The sequence below is a fragment of the Chrysoperla carnea genome, chromosome 1 (genome assembly GCF_905475395.1).
Source record: "Chrysoperla carnea chromosome 1, inChrCarn1.1, whole genome shotgun sequence".
In the NCBI taxonomy this organism is placed as follows: domain Eukaryota; kingdom Metazoa; phylum Arthropoda; class Insecta; order Neuroptera; family Chrysopidae; genus Chrysoperla; species Chrysoperla carnea.
Window position 1 is genome coordinate 111328787 of NC_058337.1, and position 13949 is coordinate 111342735.

The following is a 13949-nucleotide window of genomic DNA, read 5'->3' on the forward strand; positions in this document are numbered from 1 at the left end:
TTCTTGTAATAAAATCCAATTTATTTTAAAAAATATTCAAAATTTAGCACATATACAAAAAAAAAAAGAATTTAAACAAACACTCCTCTGGTGTTCAACGAACAGAGAGACAAATAGTTTACACTTTTTCGCATTATCCATACACATTTGAAATTCATATTATAGAGCGATAATTTAAAAAGAGATACAATCATTTCATATATAAATCTGTCTTTATCTAATTATATAAATAATTTATAAATATGTAAAATTTCATTTAAATATAAAAATAAGCAAATACTAAACTAAGTCATTCTTATATATACTAATTATACTTTTGGCTTAACGCATGCGCATAACATATATAAGTAACGATTAACTATTGTACTCAATTAAAGACAATATCGTTAAACGGAGCCAGATCCGCTTGAGCCTTCTTCGCCCGCGGTCTCCACATTCCGTTCTGAACCTGTTCTGTTTGCTGACTTAATTGAAAAGGCCGGCGATAATAAACAGATTTTTCTTTTTAATTTTTTTGAAGTGTAAGTGTGAAAATTTTTCTGTGTTTCTGTAATCATTTTTTTCGCAAATAATAATATATAATTTTAACCAAGTTTCACCAGTTTATTTGAGAAAATTTTAGAGCGAAAATAAAATTTGTGCTACTCTCAACAGCTTTTGCAACAATGTGCGTCCTCCAACTTTAAAGTGAATTTTTTTAATAATTTAATAAATGATATTTATTAAATAAACTGGTGAAATTTATGTATTTTTATGGTGTTTTAAAGTGATTTTCTGTAATTATTTATAGTGATATATTTTGCAAAATTAATTTTTTTTATAAATTATTATTAATTTTTTGGATTCTGTAAGTGGTATGTAAAAAATAATACACTTAAGTAATAAATTACACTTAACGCACTTTAAACACAATTTACTTAGCATAATTTAAAAATTGTATAGTGTGCAATGATTGTTAACTTATCTTTGATAGTTCATTGTTATTACCTATATTGTTGAAGTTTTGCATTAATTGGCTGCCTTTCTATATCTCGTGACATAGAAATATGATGCCAAAGATTTTTTTTCATCCAGTATTGCAAATTAAGTTGTTAACTTAAATAATTTACTAAAAACTAGTACATTGCCGTTATATTCGAGCGCCACCGGGAAAACGATAAATCAAAGAATTTATTTTCCAAAATTGGAATACGAAGGACTATTTGTCCATGAAGATAAACAAATCTTTAGCAAATCACAGTTCAATTTTCTATGCAACGATGCGGTTTGATGAATCTTATTCTAAAATTTCAAATTTCTTTAATAAAATACTAAAATTTGGATATGACATCATAATCCTGTATTACTTTTTTCATCTAATTTTTACAATAATTATAAATTTAGTATTACAATAATTTATTTTATTTATTTAAAATTTTCTTAATTTATTTTTTAATTAAACTCATGTCGAAAAACATGATTTAAAATTTAAATTTAAATTAATCGTTCCAAAAATCTGGATTATAAAATTTTTTATTTTAAAAATATACTACAAATAAATATTCTTTTCAAATATAAAAAATAAGCTATTCTATAAACTCTGGATTCGATCCAAAAATGTTAACAGAGAACAATTAAGTGTAAACTATCTAAAAATAAAATCTTTTTAAAATATATAATATTGGCCAGAGTAGACTTTACGTCACATGTACAAAAAATCATTACTAATTTATAGTGAACATTTAATTGTATTAGAATTACTATTTATTTTAAAATACATGTCTTAAAATACGAACTGTAATATGAAAAGGAAATAGAAACAAACGTTAAAATTCGTTTAGCAGCTGGCTCGCTACTGAACGCGACTTCGAGAAATCTATAATTAGCAATATATGATCATCTCATAAAACACTATATGGTAGCCTCAACTAAATTTACTCTCTCGTTTACCGAATATTACCGAACACCTTGTATAGAGAATTAACGGTTTACGATTTACGTTTATGTCGACGTAATCAAAGTTCGTATTCAATTACATACGACTGCGTGATATTTTTATAATTATTTCATTGATTTATTTAAACTTTTATGTCGAAACTGATTTATTTTTACATAATTTCACAAGACCAGCCATACATAATTTGTTTTAAATTTATTTATTTTGACCATTATTTGACTTCGGAAAGCTGGAAAAATGGAAATAAGATGCAAGCCATTCAAACATTTCACATAAAAGTTGAAAAAGCCTTCCAATGCATATTAAGGTTTAAGAGTATTATAAGTCAAAAATTATAGATTCACTATCTACAATTTCCATCGTTTAATTATTTTATATTTGTCTGAAAAAAAGCTTTTTATTCAGTTTAAAAACTAGAAATACTGAGAAAATACTAAAATTTAGAAAAAAAAATGGAAAACTTAAGCCTTATGCAAATCCTAAAACCATTTTAAAATCTTGTATAGGAAATCATGATACAGTAAAAGCGTCCTTTTTTAGATACAAGGTATCAAAATTTTGGAAGAAAAATAATGTTTTTGTGAATATTGCCAAAACGTTACTAAAAAAAAAGGAAATTGGGCAGTATGGGTTAAAGACTTATTGTGATAAATTACTAAAATCAATGGTATGAGATATGGATCATTCTTTTCGAGAATTTATTGTGAATTCAATAATATTGTACCGTTTTTTTAAACAGCGTAAAAAATACCACTTCATTACCGAAATTTTATATAAAATGAATAAAGTTTCGATATTTATGGAAAAACTTTTTTTGAAATTTGCCGACAGCGATATTTTAAACAAACCACCTGACTTTGATAGGGCTTTCAGAAATTCGCAAAAATCTTGTAAAATCTTTTGGAACGCTCCAAACCGTAATTCGATTTTTTCGAGCCGTTTAAAAATTATGAGGGGTTTGCATGCACATATCACACGCAAAGGGTTCGAAATAGGTTCCTAGGACCTTAAACCTTCGAGATCCGATGAAAACTCGATTTTGAAAATTGGAAGGAATTCAATAGCTTTTCAACTTTTAAATATTTTTAATTTTTATAGCGGGGAAGTCAAAAAAATATGAAACTGTAATGTTTATAATTTTGAAAAAACTCTTACTAAGGAAAAATAAATTATTTTATTTATTATAATTTGAAGGTATTTCCAACACGATTTTACTTTTCAAAGCATTTTCGAGCAACGCGAGAAAAGTTTTTTCTATGAATTTCTGCTGTTACAACCTAAACCACCCTGATATTTTTACAGATAAAAATTTAAAAATATACTTATCTGCTCTTCCACCATCTTCCACCATATTTTTAAGTGTAAAATATAAAGATTGAAAATTAAAAATATAACTCGCTAAAAATAGAAATACGAAAAAAAAGTTTAAAAGTACTATAAATAGAAAGTAAATTTTGACTTTTTTACTTCTTAGTATTAATGCCAAATTTTAAAAATATAAGAAGAACAAGTTATTAATACTTAGGTGTTTTCTTTAGTAGTATATTGTGTAACGAGGGTTAAATTTTCAATTGCATACGATCATACGAGAGCGGTTCTAGATCTGATTGCTCGAGTTTGTAAGACACCACCTGCATAAGTTTCACCACCTTTTTTTTTTACAAATGTGGTATTAATTCTTTCTCTGTGCACAATTTTCCGTGCAATGACAAATAGCTACTTGTTCATTGAGGGCTACATATTTCTTGGGGTTTACTGCACCAGTTGCTAATTGGAGTCGGGTTAGTAAATTTGTTGCTTGCAAAGGACCATTAGTAAAGTGCCTTCAAAGGCCTTCAAAGTGCCTTCTTTTTACTGAATTCTTTCTTAATTTTCAAGATAATATGATGAAGAATATGCACATGCGTATCTATTAAACTAAAGATGATAGTGATGGTATCCAAAAGTTAAAATTAAAAAATTAAAATTCCCTATGACTTCCCCTATAAATTTTTCAATGTTAGTGTCACTCTATTGTAATGCAATTTCTAAATTAATTGAATGGTGTCAATAATTCTGAAATATGTCCTGATAAACTGCCCACTTGAATGTTTGGCAAACATACCAAAAACAATTATATTTATTTTTGAAGGTAAAAAAAAAAATTAAGTCGCAATTGATCATACCTTTAGGTATTTTTGGATGATGAAACACTTATTGATTTAAAATTAAAATTTCTTAATGAGTAATCAATTTATTTTTATCAAAAATGTAAAGCTTAATTAATTTTACTAAGCTTTTATTACTTTGTATAAAATTTTCTATTAATAGAAAAAAATATTTTAAATTAAAAATCTTTTGAAAATGTTCAAAATGCAAAAAAAAATGTATATATTAAAAATTTTGGAATCACACCTTTCGTAGAACACAGTTGCAAAATTCCATGTAAAACAGTTCCTAATTTTCTATGTAGTTTCTATGCTTTTTCTCCCAAACTATCAAAATTATTTTTTTAATTTCATAAGAATCACGAAAATAATGATTAATTTTCTTGTAATATTTTTCAGATCTCTAATCTCCCTTAACCATGTCTGACGAGGAAGAAGTTTACTCGTAAGTATAGATGAAATAAACCATCGCAAAGCTTTCAACTGCTTAATTTAGATTCAGCAGCTTAAAAACTTAAAAAATATATATTTATTTCAAAAAAATTAAAGATAAAATTTTTGCAAATCACTGACCACGTAAGGAGCTTATGCTTTAACAAATAAAACTTCACTATTCCGACTTTCACTATTCTATCATTTATTTCCATCCTTTTTGTAAATGCTTTTATCGCTATTTATCGCATTAAGTTATTGCATGATTTTTTCGTTTGCAGCATGGCTTTTCTTGATGCATATACACAGCTATTGGGTTCAACTAATGATTTATGTAAAGATTTAATTTAAAGTTTTTTTTTTTTTTTACTTAATTTTATAGCGAAGAGGAAGAATCTGAAGTTGAGGAAGAGGAAGTCGAACCAACGTAAGTGTACTGATTTTTACTGCAAATAAAATTGACGCTTATTGAATAGCCTTCCAGCATGGGTATTTAAAATTATTATTGGCGGGAAACAAAATTTCTGCGTCTGAAAAAAAAGGAATTCATTTTAAAGCAGAAACTGTGTAGAACTGTCATGACACATGGAGTTTTCTCACATCATAACATATGGAGTTTTCTTTTCATGTTTTATAATATTGGTTCGGGAGCGGACTGCAAAATCACTTGGTCCAACGGTAACTGACCCAAACTTTGTAATAAATCAAACCCGTAAAAACAATGGGCTTTGGCAACCCTACCAAACCGGGTGAAATTTATAATGCCATATTGGGATACCACCGTAACCCATAAAGTAACCCAGTAATTTTGACACGAAGTTTTAGCTTTCAATCTACCTTTTCAAGAAATATTAGGTTGCCAGGTCAACTTGGTGAGTAAAGTATGGTTGCCAACTTTTAAAAAAAGGTTGGCAACCTTTGAAAAAAGGTTGCCATACTTTATCCACCAAGTTGACTTGGCAATCTATTATTTCTTGAAACGGTAGATTGAAACCTACAACCTCACGTGAAAATTACCCGGTTACCTTATGGGTAAAGTTGGTATCCCAAATTTTCCCACTCCTTCCCACATTTAGATATGATGTTTGTGTTTTTCGCGGCAAATAACAATTTTAATTTAAACGGCGGAAATTTTTCTTTATTACCAGGATTAATATTAAAGTTACCTGAACTGGAAGGCACCAATTGCCAACGATTAAGAAGTTTTTACAACGAACAAAAATATTGCATCCAAAATTTTACTTGGCTTTATATATTTTTCATAAATTTTTGATGAAAATTAACAAAATAATTCTTTTATTTGCAGGAAGTAAGTATGCAACAATTTAAAAAAAAGCTGTGAAAAATATTTTCAAATCCGGTAAAAACTAAAAAGCTTAAATTTATAAAATAATTTCATTTTTTAAAACAATTGGCAACTAAATTCACCAATTAGAAAATTAGTATCCAAAATATTTACACAAAACAAAATTTTATCCTTTTTTTTTCAAATTATCAAAATCCAAATTTTTTTTTAGACAAAATTTTTTTGCTTTTATCTCTATAAATTAATTTTCAACATATTATCACTGACACAATCTATTTTTTGTTTTTGTTTATCCTACTCCTCCATATAAAAATGATACTTCCACATCCAAACTGTACGTTTTTTTTGGATATAAAACAAGACAACCAGAGAAAAAAATCGAGTAAGTCAAACACAAATAATGCCAAAACGTTTATTTGCTATTCTTACTGCCAGTGTTTAATTTTTTTTTTTACAAATTTTTGTTTTTTGAAGTCATTATTTTGAAGAAAAAAAACGAAGCCAAGCCTTTTTTTGTCTTATGTAAATTTTTCCTTTCTTGTGTTTTCTCAAGTACGATTTAGAAACATGAATATTTTAAAAATTTTATAATATTTTACGTAAATTTTTCTCGTAAAATTGATTTTTTTAAATCGTACTAAATTTTTCTGAGACTTTTATAAATGTTGTAAATAAATATTTTTTTAAATAATATTTCATGTGCTCACATCCGTTTATTTATCGTAAATTTTGGTATTAAATGAGATTGAAATTTTCGCAAAAAAAATCGCATTTTTTTGTCCGCAATGACATTTTTTAAACCAAATTTAGATTCATAATACCTCATCCAATGAAAACTTTTAGCACTTTTTATTATTTTTTGGATAATTAATTCATTTTTTACCAAATTTTACTTGTGTCCATATTATTTGTAATTTCAATATTTCGGCTTGGCTTTCGAAAGAAAAGACAAAGTTATATATATTTTTTTGTAACTAATTTTTCATAAAAAATTTTTGAAACTGGCAGTAATGGTTCTTTTAAAAAATAAATAAATGTTTGACGCTTGTTTGGCTTTTTATAAAGGGCGTCTATGTCTATATTTAATTTTTTTGTGTTTTGTATATAAAATTTGCTTTTTTGTCAAATTCTAAAACCATAAATCAAAATATTTTATTATTATGCTATAAATAGCAGCTGTAAATTTTTATCAACAAATAATCCCGCTTTCCAGTACACAAGCTTTTTTTTGAAAACAAAAGCCACCAATCACCTAATTTATTACTTTTTTTTTTCAAAAAACAGTTATACTCTCCATACGTGGGGCAGTGTTTTTTAATCACAAATGGATCATTTTTATTTAAAAAAATTGTTTTAAACTAAAAATTAAATATTTAAATTTTAATACTTGAAAATGTTTCATGTTTAATAAAAATATATAAATTAATTAAATTTTTTTTAAATTCACCATAAATTCAAATAAATAATCAATTTAAAATAACATACCTAAATTAAATCTTCTAAAATTTTAAAAAATACAATAAAAAATGAAATAAAAGTAAATTAAATTTAACCATTATGTAAATATCGTACATTTTTGTTATCCTTAGAATCAATATACCATAAAATTTTTAATTTTGATCAATGTGAAAAACAGTAGCTAACGAGTGAAAATAGCAAATTTAAAAAGACTTACGTAAGAAAAATAAGGAAACCTCGGAAGAAATAAGTCCGTTGCTTCATTAATACCGTGCTATTGATAACTGGAAGTTGCAACTCGCCAACTAGTGATAATAATTCATACTAATTAAAATCAGAAGTAGACCCGAATTCAGTAGTTACAATTTCGACTACCAGATGGCAATACTTGCACTTACCATTTTTAAGGCCAATAAATATATCATATAAATCCCGACATCTGATTACGTACCATTTATCAATAGTCAAAAATCCACTCAAACACTCAATGAAACATTCATATTTTTGTCGAAGCTTAAAATAATCACTTAAAGAGGCTCTTGAAAACATGAAACTCGAAAGCGAAGTTTAGGTAAAACATAATTTACGATGCGCCTATTAACACCCTAACTAAATTGTGAATTATAAGATAATCCAGACACGAAATCACTTTTTGACACATTTTATTGAATTTTTGTCCACAGTCAGAAAATAACATTCACAAATTCATTCAAAATAAAGAATTCCCTTTTTCGAAATAGGAAATGAAACAGTTTGAATCGTTCCAGAGATTCCTTACCCTAAAGCATAACGATCTATAACGGAATATCGGCTGGCTGTGGCTGATTAAAAATTAGCCATAAGCTAGTACAAAGTCTTCCGAATATCGATATACACATTGTATTAGGTAGATTATGAGAAAAAATCTTGCAAATTGCATTTTTGGAAAATAACGATACCATCAAAGTTATCTCTCTTTATGCTTTCATCATAGCTCGGGTATAGATGAAACATCATCGTGGAGAATATCATGTTTCATTGTGCGGTCGAGAATTTCCACGGAAGCTATGTGTTGGCGTTCAAAACACCGAAGAAATTGCAAAACTTTCAATCTCACCTATTCAATATTTTCGGATAATTTTACCTTCATCCCCTGAACAAATTTATCCAGGAAATAAGCAATCGTCATCGCCTTTTCTAGGAACTAGCCCTTAAAAAATCAGATCTCAACTTTTACGTAGAGGTCACCAAATGAGCATTCTTGTTTGATAAAAGCTGACTTGGGTAACTCCACCCAAATTCTAGAAATCTGAATTTTCCAAAATTTCAATTAAAATACTTATTTCACGTTGATAAAAATTGTAGATTTTGGTGAAGTTATTTGGATAAAAATAATGTACAAGAAAATTTCTGTTCTATAAAAATCAAATCATTGTAATTTATCATTATTTTTTCTTTTTGTTTTCTTTTATAGGAGTAGGCGAGGTACTTTAACGTAAGTTGATAGCATTCAAAGATATATATACCTTCACATTTGACGAGAGAGATTTGGGGTGAAATTGAACGTATAAAAAACACTAACTGTTTTCTACAACAATTTGTTCTGTCCCGATTTTTATGTTCGCCCTATAAAAAAACTAATAAATATTTAGCATAAAATTATTAATTTTCCTCTTCAATTGTCATTAATACGATTTACGAAACTTGATTAATTTTCTTCGCTATGAAAAATAATTTTTGTGCTAAATATTTGTGTTTTAAAAAATTTTGAATGCATCAATAGAGTTAGTAAATAAAATGATTTTTCAACGAAATTTGTAAATAAAATATGATTTTGTTTAAAGAAACTTTTTTTTTTCATAATTCGGCATGTAGTTAATTTTATTAAGGCTTCTGTTGCGTTCATTGCAATAGCTCTCGCCACATAAAATACACATTTTTGAGAGCTATAAATTCCAAATGGCAAAACTAGCATGTCGCTGCGTAATAATAATCGTTTTTCAAAATGGAATACAATTAACATTTTTTTTGGATTTGCTTTTTTTTTATAAATCCTTTATTTATGTTTCATTTTCTTAACTTTTTCTCAATTTTGAGAACAACAATATTTAACCCTTTTCCCGAAGAATTGTTAAAGTAAAGCGTTAAATATTATGTTGGTCTTATAAAGTTAAAAAAATTTTAAGCATAAGGTCTTTTCTTTCTGAAATAATTTTGTACAAAGTTTGTAGGCATCAAAATATATAGATAATCATTTTTCACATTTATATTCATAATTTATAGGGGAGAGGCACCCGCTGGAGATCCAGAATTCATCAAGGTAATATATTTTATTAATATTCAAATGTGACCTTATTTTCAAAGTTTTGATTTTATAGCGTCAAGATCAAAAACGATCTGACTTAGATGAACAACTCAAAGAATACATTAACGAATGGCGTAAACAACGTGCCAAGGAAGAAGATGAGTTGAAACGCCTCAAAGAAAAACAGGCTAAGCGGAAAGTGTCTCGTGCTGAAGAGGAAAAACGTATGGCTCAACGCAAGAAGGAAGAGGAAGAGCGTAGACAACGTGAAATTGAAGAAAAGAAACAACGAGACATTGAGGAGAAGCGGCAACGTTTAGAAGAAGCTGAAAAGAAACGTCAAGCTATGTTGGCTTCCAACAGAGAAAAAGACAAGAAGGGTCCCAATTTCACCATCAGCAAAAAAGATAACCAAGTAAAAATCAACAAAAATTCCAAATTAAAAAAAAAGCCTAACCTTAATATTATCAATTTTAGTTCAACCTCTCCTCTGCCCAACTTGAAAGGAACAAGACCAAAGAACAACTGGAAGAAGAAAAGAGAATTTCATTGTCCATCCGTATCAAACCACTTGCCATTGAAGGATTCAGTGAACATAAACTTCGTGCCAAAGCTCAAGAACTTTGGGATTGCATTGTTAAACTTGAAACAGAAAAATACGATCTTGAAGAAAGGCAAAAACGTCAAGACTACGATGTAAGTTAACAATAAAATAACTTAAGCTCAACAATAAATTAATGAAAACTTTATTTTGAATAGCTTAAAGAATTGAAAGAAAGACAGAAACAACAACTCAGGCATAAAGCCCTTAAAAAAGGTTTGGACCCAGAAGCTCTCACTGGTAAACATCCACCTAAAATCCAAGTTGCCTCCAAATATGAACGACGTGTAGACACTCGATCATATGACGACAAAAAGAAATTATTCGAAGGGGTAAGATTCATTTTTATTGAATTTAAATATATACTTCTCAGAATTATCTAAGTAGAAAATTTCAATTAATTTTATTAAAAAAATAAACTGTTGAACGGTTAGGGTTATAACACAGTTTATGCAGAAATGATGGAAAAAACATGGACTGAAAGATTGGACCAATTTATGAAACGAAGTCGAGGTCAGTTGAAATGACTCTTAAACACATTTTATCCAAGCACGATGTGTTTAAAACAAAATGAATATTGTTCTAAAATTTATGTTATTAATTCCTGTGTATTTTTGTGATTGCAACCCTCATCAATATCTTTTTACAATGAAATATCACTCAAATTACTTTCAACACAAACATAAAAATATTCTCTTCAACACCCACCCCCATTTCTACAAATTTTCATTAATTTGTGTCTAATAATATTTATTCCATTAATTGTTTTTAGAATTAATTTTAATGTTTATATGTTTTCATTATCATTAATTGCACATTTACATACATACATTTAGGGTCTTGAAGAACAAATTAAAGAATGTTCCGAAAAAACCTGGAAAGATAAATTTGGACAATGGGATTCCCGCCAAAAAGGTGAGTACGCACTAGGATTAATTAATCCATCACTAAATCACAAGTATTTTTATTTTTACAAAAAAGAACACTAAACTTTAGTCAACACAAACAAATTTGCAAAATAATCGAGCTTTGATGAGTCAAAACTTATGGTTTTCATTTTAATCTCTAAGAGATCAGTAGTTCTCCACGACTCTTATATCACGATCCGCAACCGAAAAGATTTGCAGATTTGGCAGATCTGCAAGAAAATAAAACTTAGAGCTTTTGTTTTAATGGTCAGCTCTACGAAAGAAAAAAAATGATAACCTTTCAAAAATATTTCACCTATTTGACTTATCGAAGTTCGCTGTCCATAAACCTAGCTTTCTGCGTAATTGTTTTGAATCTGTCCCAATTGTTATTTAAATGTGTTTTAATAATTTGTCAATTCTGTTATTTAACCACTCACAAAAGAGTATTAAAAATTGTTCTTATTAAACAAAAACTCTTAGTGCACACTCCGTTGATTCTGCTCCATATTTTAAGTCATAATAAGAGGCATTAAATAATTACTTTAATTTTGAAGACTTGCATGTCTGAACTACAGTAAAAACGCGACAAGTGTAACATGAATATTACAAATGACGGATATCTCTAAAGCGGAACCAACAGAGCGTTAAAGTTGTATCTAGATAAACAATAGACTTTTATCTGAAACCATTCAGATTTTCGTTTAGAAAACTCCTTTATAACGAAAATAGTTTGCAATTAACTAAATAATTAACCGTTAATTTTGAAACCTGCAAATACATTAATTAATTTTAATGAATAAATTACAGCACGATTACCAAAATGGTTCGGTGAACGCCCTGGCCGCAAACCTGGCGACCCAGAATCACCTGAAGGCGAAGAAGAAGGCAAGAAGGATGATGACCTTGAACCAACTTATGAACCTGAACCAGAGGAGGAAGAAGAAGAAGAGGAAGTAGTTGAAGAAGAAGTTGAAGAGGAAGAAGAAGAAGAGGAAGAGGAAGAAGAAGAAGAGGAGGAAGAAGAAGAATAAGTTACTCGTAATTAATGTAAGTTAAGAAATAACGCTGTAGATGGCACTAAGTAGATAATGTGTTGAAAAGACCGTACCTATAACCGAGATCTAGTCACGAGACAGCAAACTGTCAATCAGTCAAAAATCATTATTAGTGTCGTTCAACTTGAGCTTCAAATAATGCCAAATTGTTAGTAAATAACGTTAGCATCAATTACTGAAAACTACCACCATTTACTGCCATTTTGGCAATAATTGACGCTTATTTGATGTTAAAGACTAAGCTTACATTTTGAATTTCTTTCAATGGTCTTGATTAAAAATGGCGTGTTCAGATTTTAACTAATATTTTAATTATGGACGACATTTTTTATCAAAATAATAAAGAATAGTAAATAAAATGATAATGAATCAAATTACCGATCAAAATCCTTTGTAAATTTAGATTTGATTAAGCCCATCAACATGAAGTGATTCCTGAATCCATTGAGTACTAAATTTTTAATACCAAAATTTGTATTCAAAACTTAGTTCGTTAATGGCATGAAAGCAGAATTGTCTTGCTGAGTTGAATAAAAGCCATTGATTTCCACAGCCCAAACTAAGTTTCTAGAATACATAGCCGATAACTCATTCAATATTGACTTGTGCATAATTCGGTTTATGTTTTTTTATTTCAGATTAAAAAATAACTATTTTCACTCTGAACTGATGCTGACTCAATTTCCAAGTGGTTCCACCTGAGCGGCCGTCATCTTAACATCACATATTAATTATGTCATGTATACAAAACAATTTGATGCTATAAGAATTATATTTAATTATAATTATTATTTACGTATATTTTCATTTGTGTAATTTACAAATAAATAATTTAAAAAAAAAAAAAAATACCCAAGTAAACTCAACAACATCCAAAATATTTTTCAGCATTAACAATGAAATGGTATAAATATAACAATTGTTCTGCATAGTTTTATGAAAACAAAACACCACATAATACTTATTTTATTAATTTTAATTAAATAAAACACTTTTACGCCTATCACACTCAATATTTGTTATTTCATTTATTTATTAATTTAATTATATTAATTATTTGTTTATTTATCTTTTAATAAATTATAATCAAATTATATTTTAAACTGTATTTGAATGATGTAAATAATACATATAACGGAATCATTTTTTATTCTTTTATCACTTCCTTTAAAGTGAAAAACGCGAGACAAAATAGTCCATGTTAAAGATGGTTAAACATAATAGTTAACGATGGTTACTACAAAAATATGTTGACCATATTTTAACGAGTTTCCTTATTGAATGTGAGAGTACCAAAATCTCGATTATTAGCCAGAACTGCATTATTTTTACTTTAATGTGAACCAAATGAAGATGAAATGATATGTTTACGCAAGAACAAATGAAATTTTCACGGGCCGAGTATTTCAAACCTGTTTGGATCAACTGAAACTCATAAAAATACTACTTAGGTTGTACAAAATTGAGTTAGATGGAATAATTGGGTAAAAAACTTGAATAATTGTTATTTTCTGTGTCCATATCGTACTCTAACTTGTCTCGTACAGCCAGAATACTTTCACGGTAGAAAGAAGCGTTTGCAAAATTATGTTGATAAACTTTTGTGCCATAATTTTTTGATTTCAATACTGCGAATGATGGCACAAAAGATTATCAACACAATGTACTTTTTAAACTATTGAAAGAATATTACCTCAAAATTTCAGCCTTGTGGAAGTAGGACTACCACACCTATGACAAATTTGCTATGGTCTGGCACATATTTGCAACCGTCCCAGATGGTTCACTAGCTCTTGGACTATTTAGTTTATTCAAATTT

At 28.2% G+C, this 13949-nt stretch overlaps 1 protein-coding gene across 5 annotated transcripts; it reads left to right on the plus strand.

Annotated features, from left to right (window-relative positions):
* The first annotated feature begins 364 nt into the window (after nt 1–364).
* On the plus strand, nt 365–12921 carry LOC123305993 (troponin T, skeletal muscle). 5 transcript variants are annotated; one of them, XM_044887850.1, is made up of 11 exons: nt 365–521; nt 4483–4528; nt 4898–4942; nt 8733–8753; nt 9542–9578; nt 9637–9978; nt 10041–10259; nt 10323–10496; nt 10599–10677; nt 11883–12122; nt 12769–12921. In XM_044887850.1, exons 2-10 carry the CDS (start codon nt 4503–4505, stop codon nt 12104–12106), a joined length of 1167 nt encoding a protein of 388 aa, XP_044743785.1. In that variant the 5' UTR covers nt 365–521; nt 4483–4502; the 3' UTR covers nt 12107–12122; nt 12769–12921. The 5 variants fall into 5 exon arrangements, with proteins under 5 accessions (XP_044743785.1, XP_044743784.1, XP_044743786.1 ...); XM_044887849.1 differs by lacking the exon at nt 10599–10677 and adding an exon at nt 11001–11079 and having other exon boundaries at nt 366–521; XM_044887851.1 differs by lacking the exons at nt 365–521; nt 10599–10677 and adding exons at nt 6183–6203; nt 11001–11079 and having other exon boundaries at nt 4505–4528; nt 4898–4946.
* The last annotated feature ends 1028 nt before the right edge of the window (nt 12922–13949 follow it).

Excerpts from the sequence above, each read along its gene's own strand:
- LOC123305993 (XM_044887850.1), top strand. The coding sequence starts at position 4,503 with ATGTCTGACGAGGAAGAAGTTTACTC. Across the intron at positions 4,529-4,897 it reads GACGAGGAAGAAGTTTACTC|CGAAGAGGAAGAATCTGAAG; the intron begins GTAAGTATAGAT and ends TTAATTTTATAG. Across the intron at positions 9,979-10,040 it reads TCAGCAAAAAAGATAACCAA|TTCAACCTCTCCTCTGCCCA; the intron begins GTAAAAATCAAC and ends TATCAATTTTAG.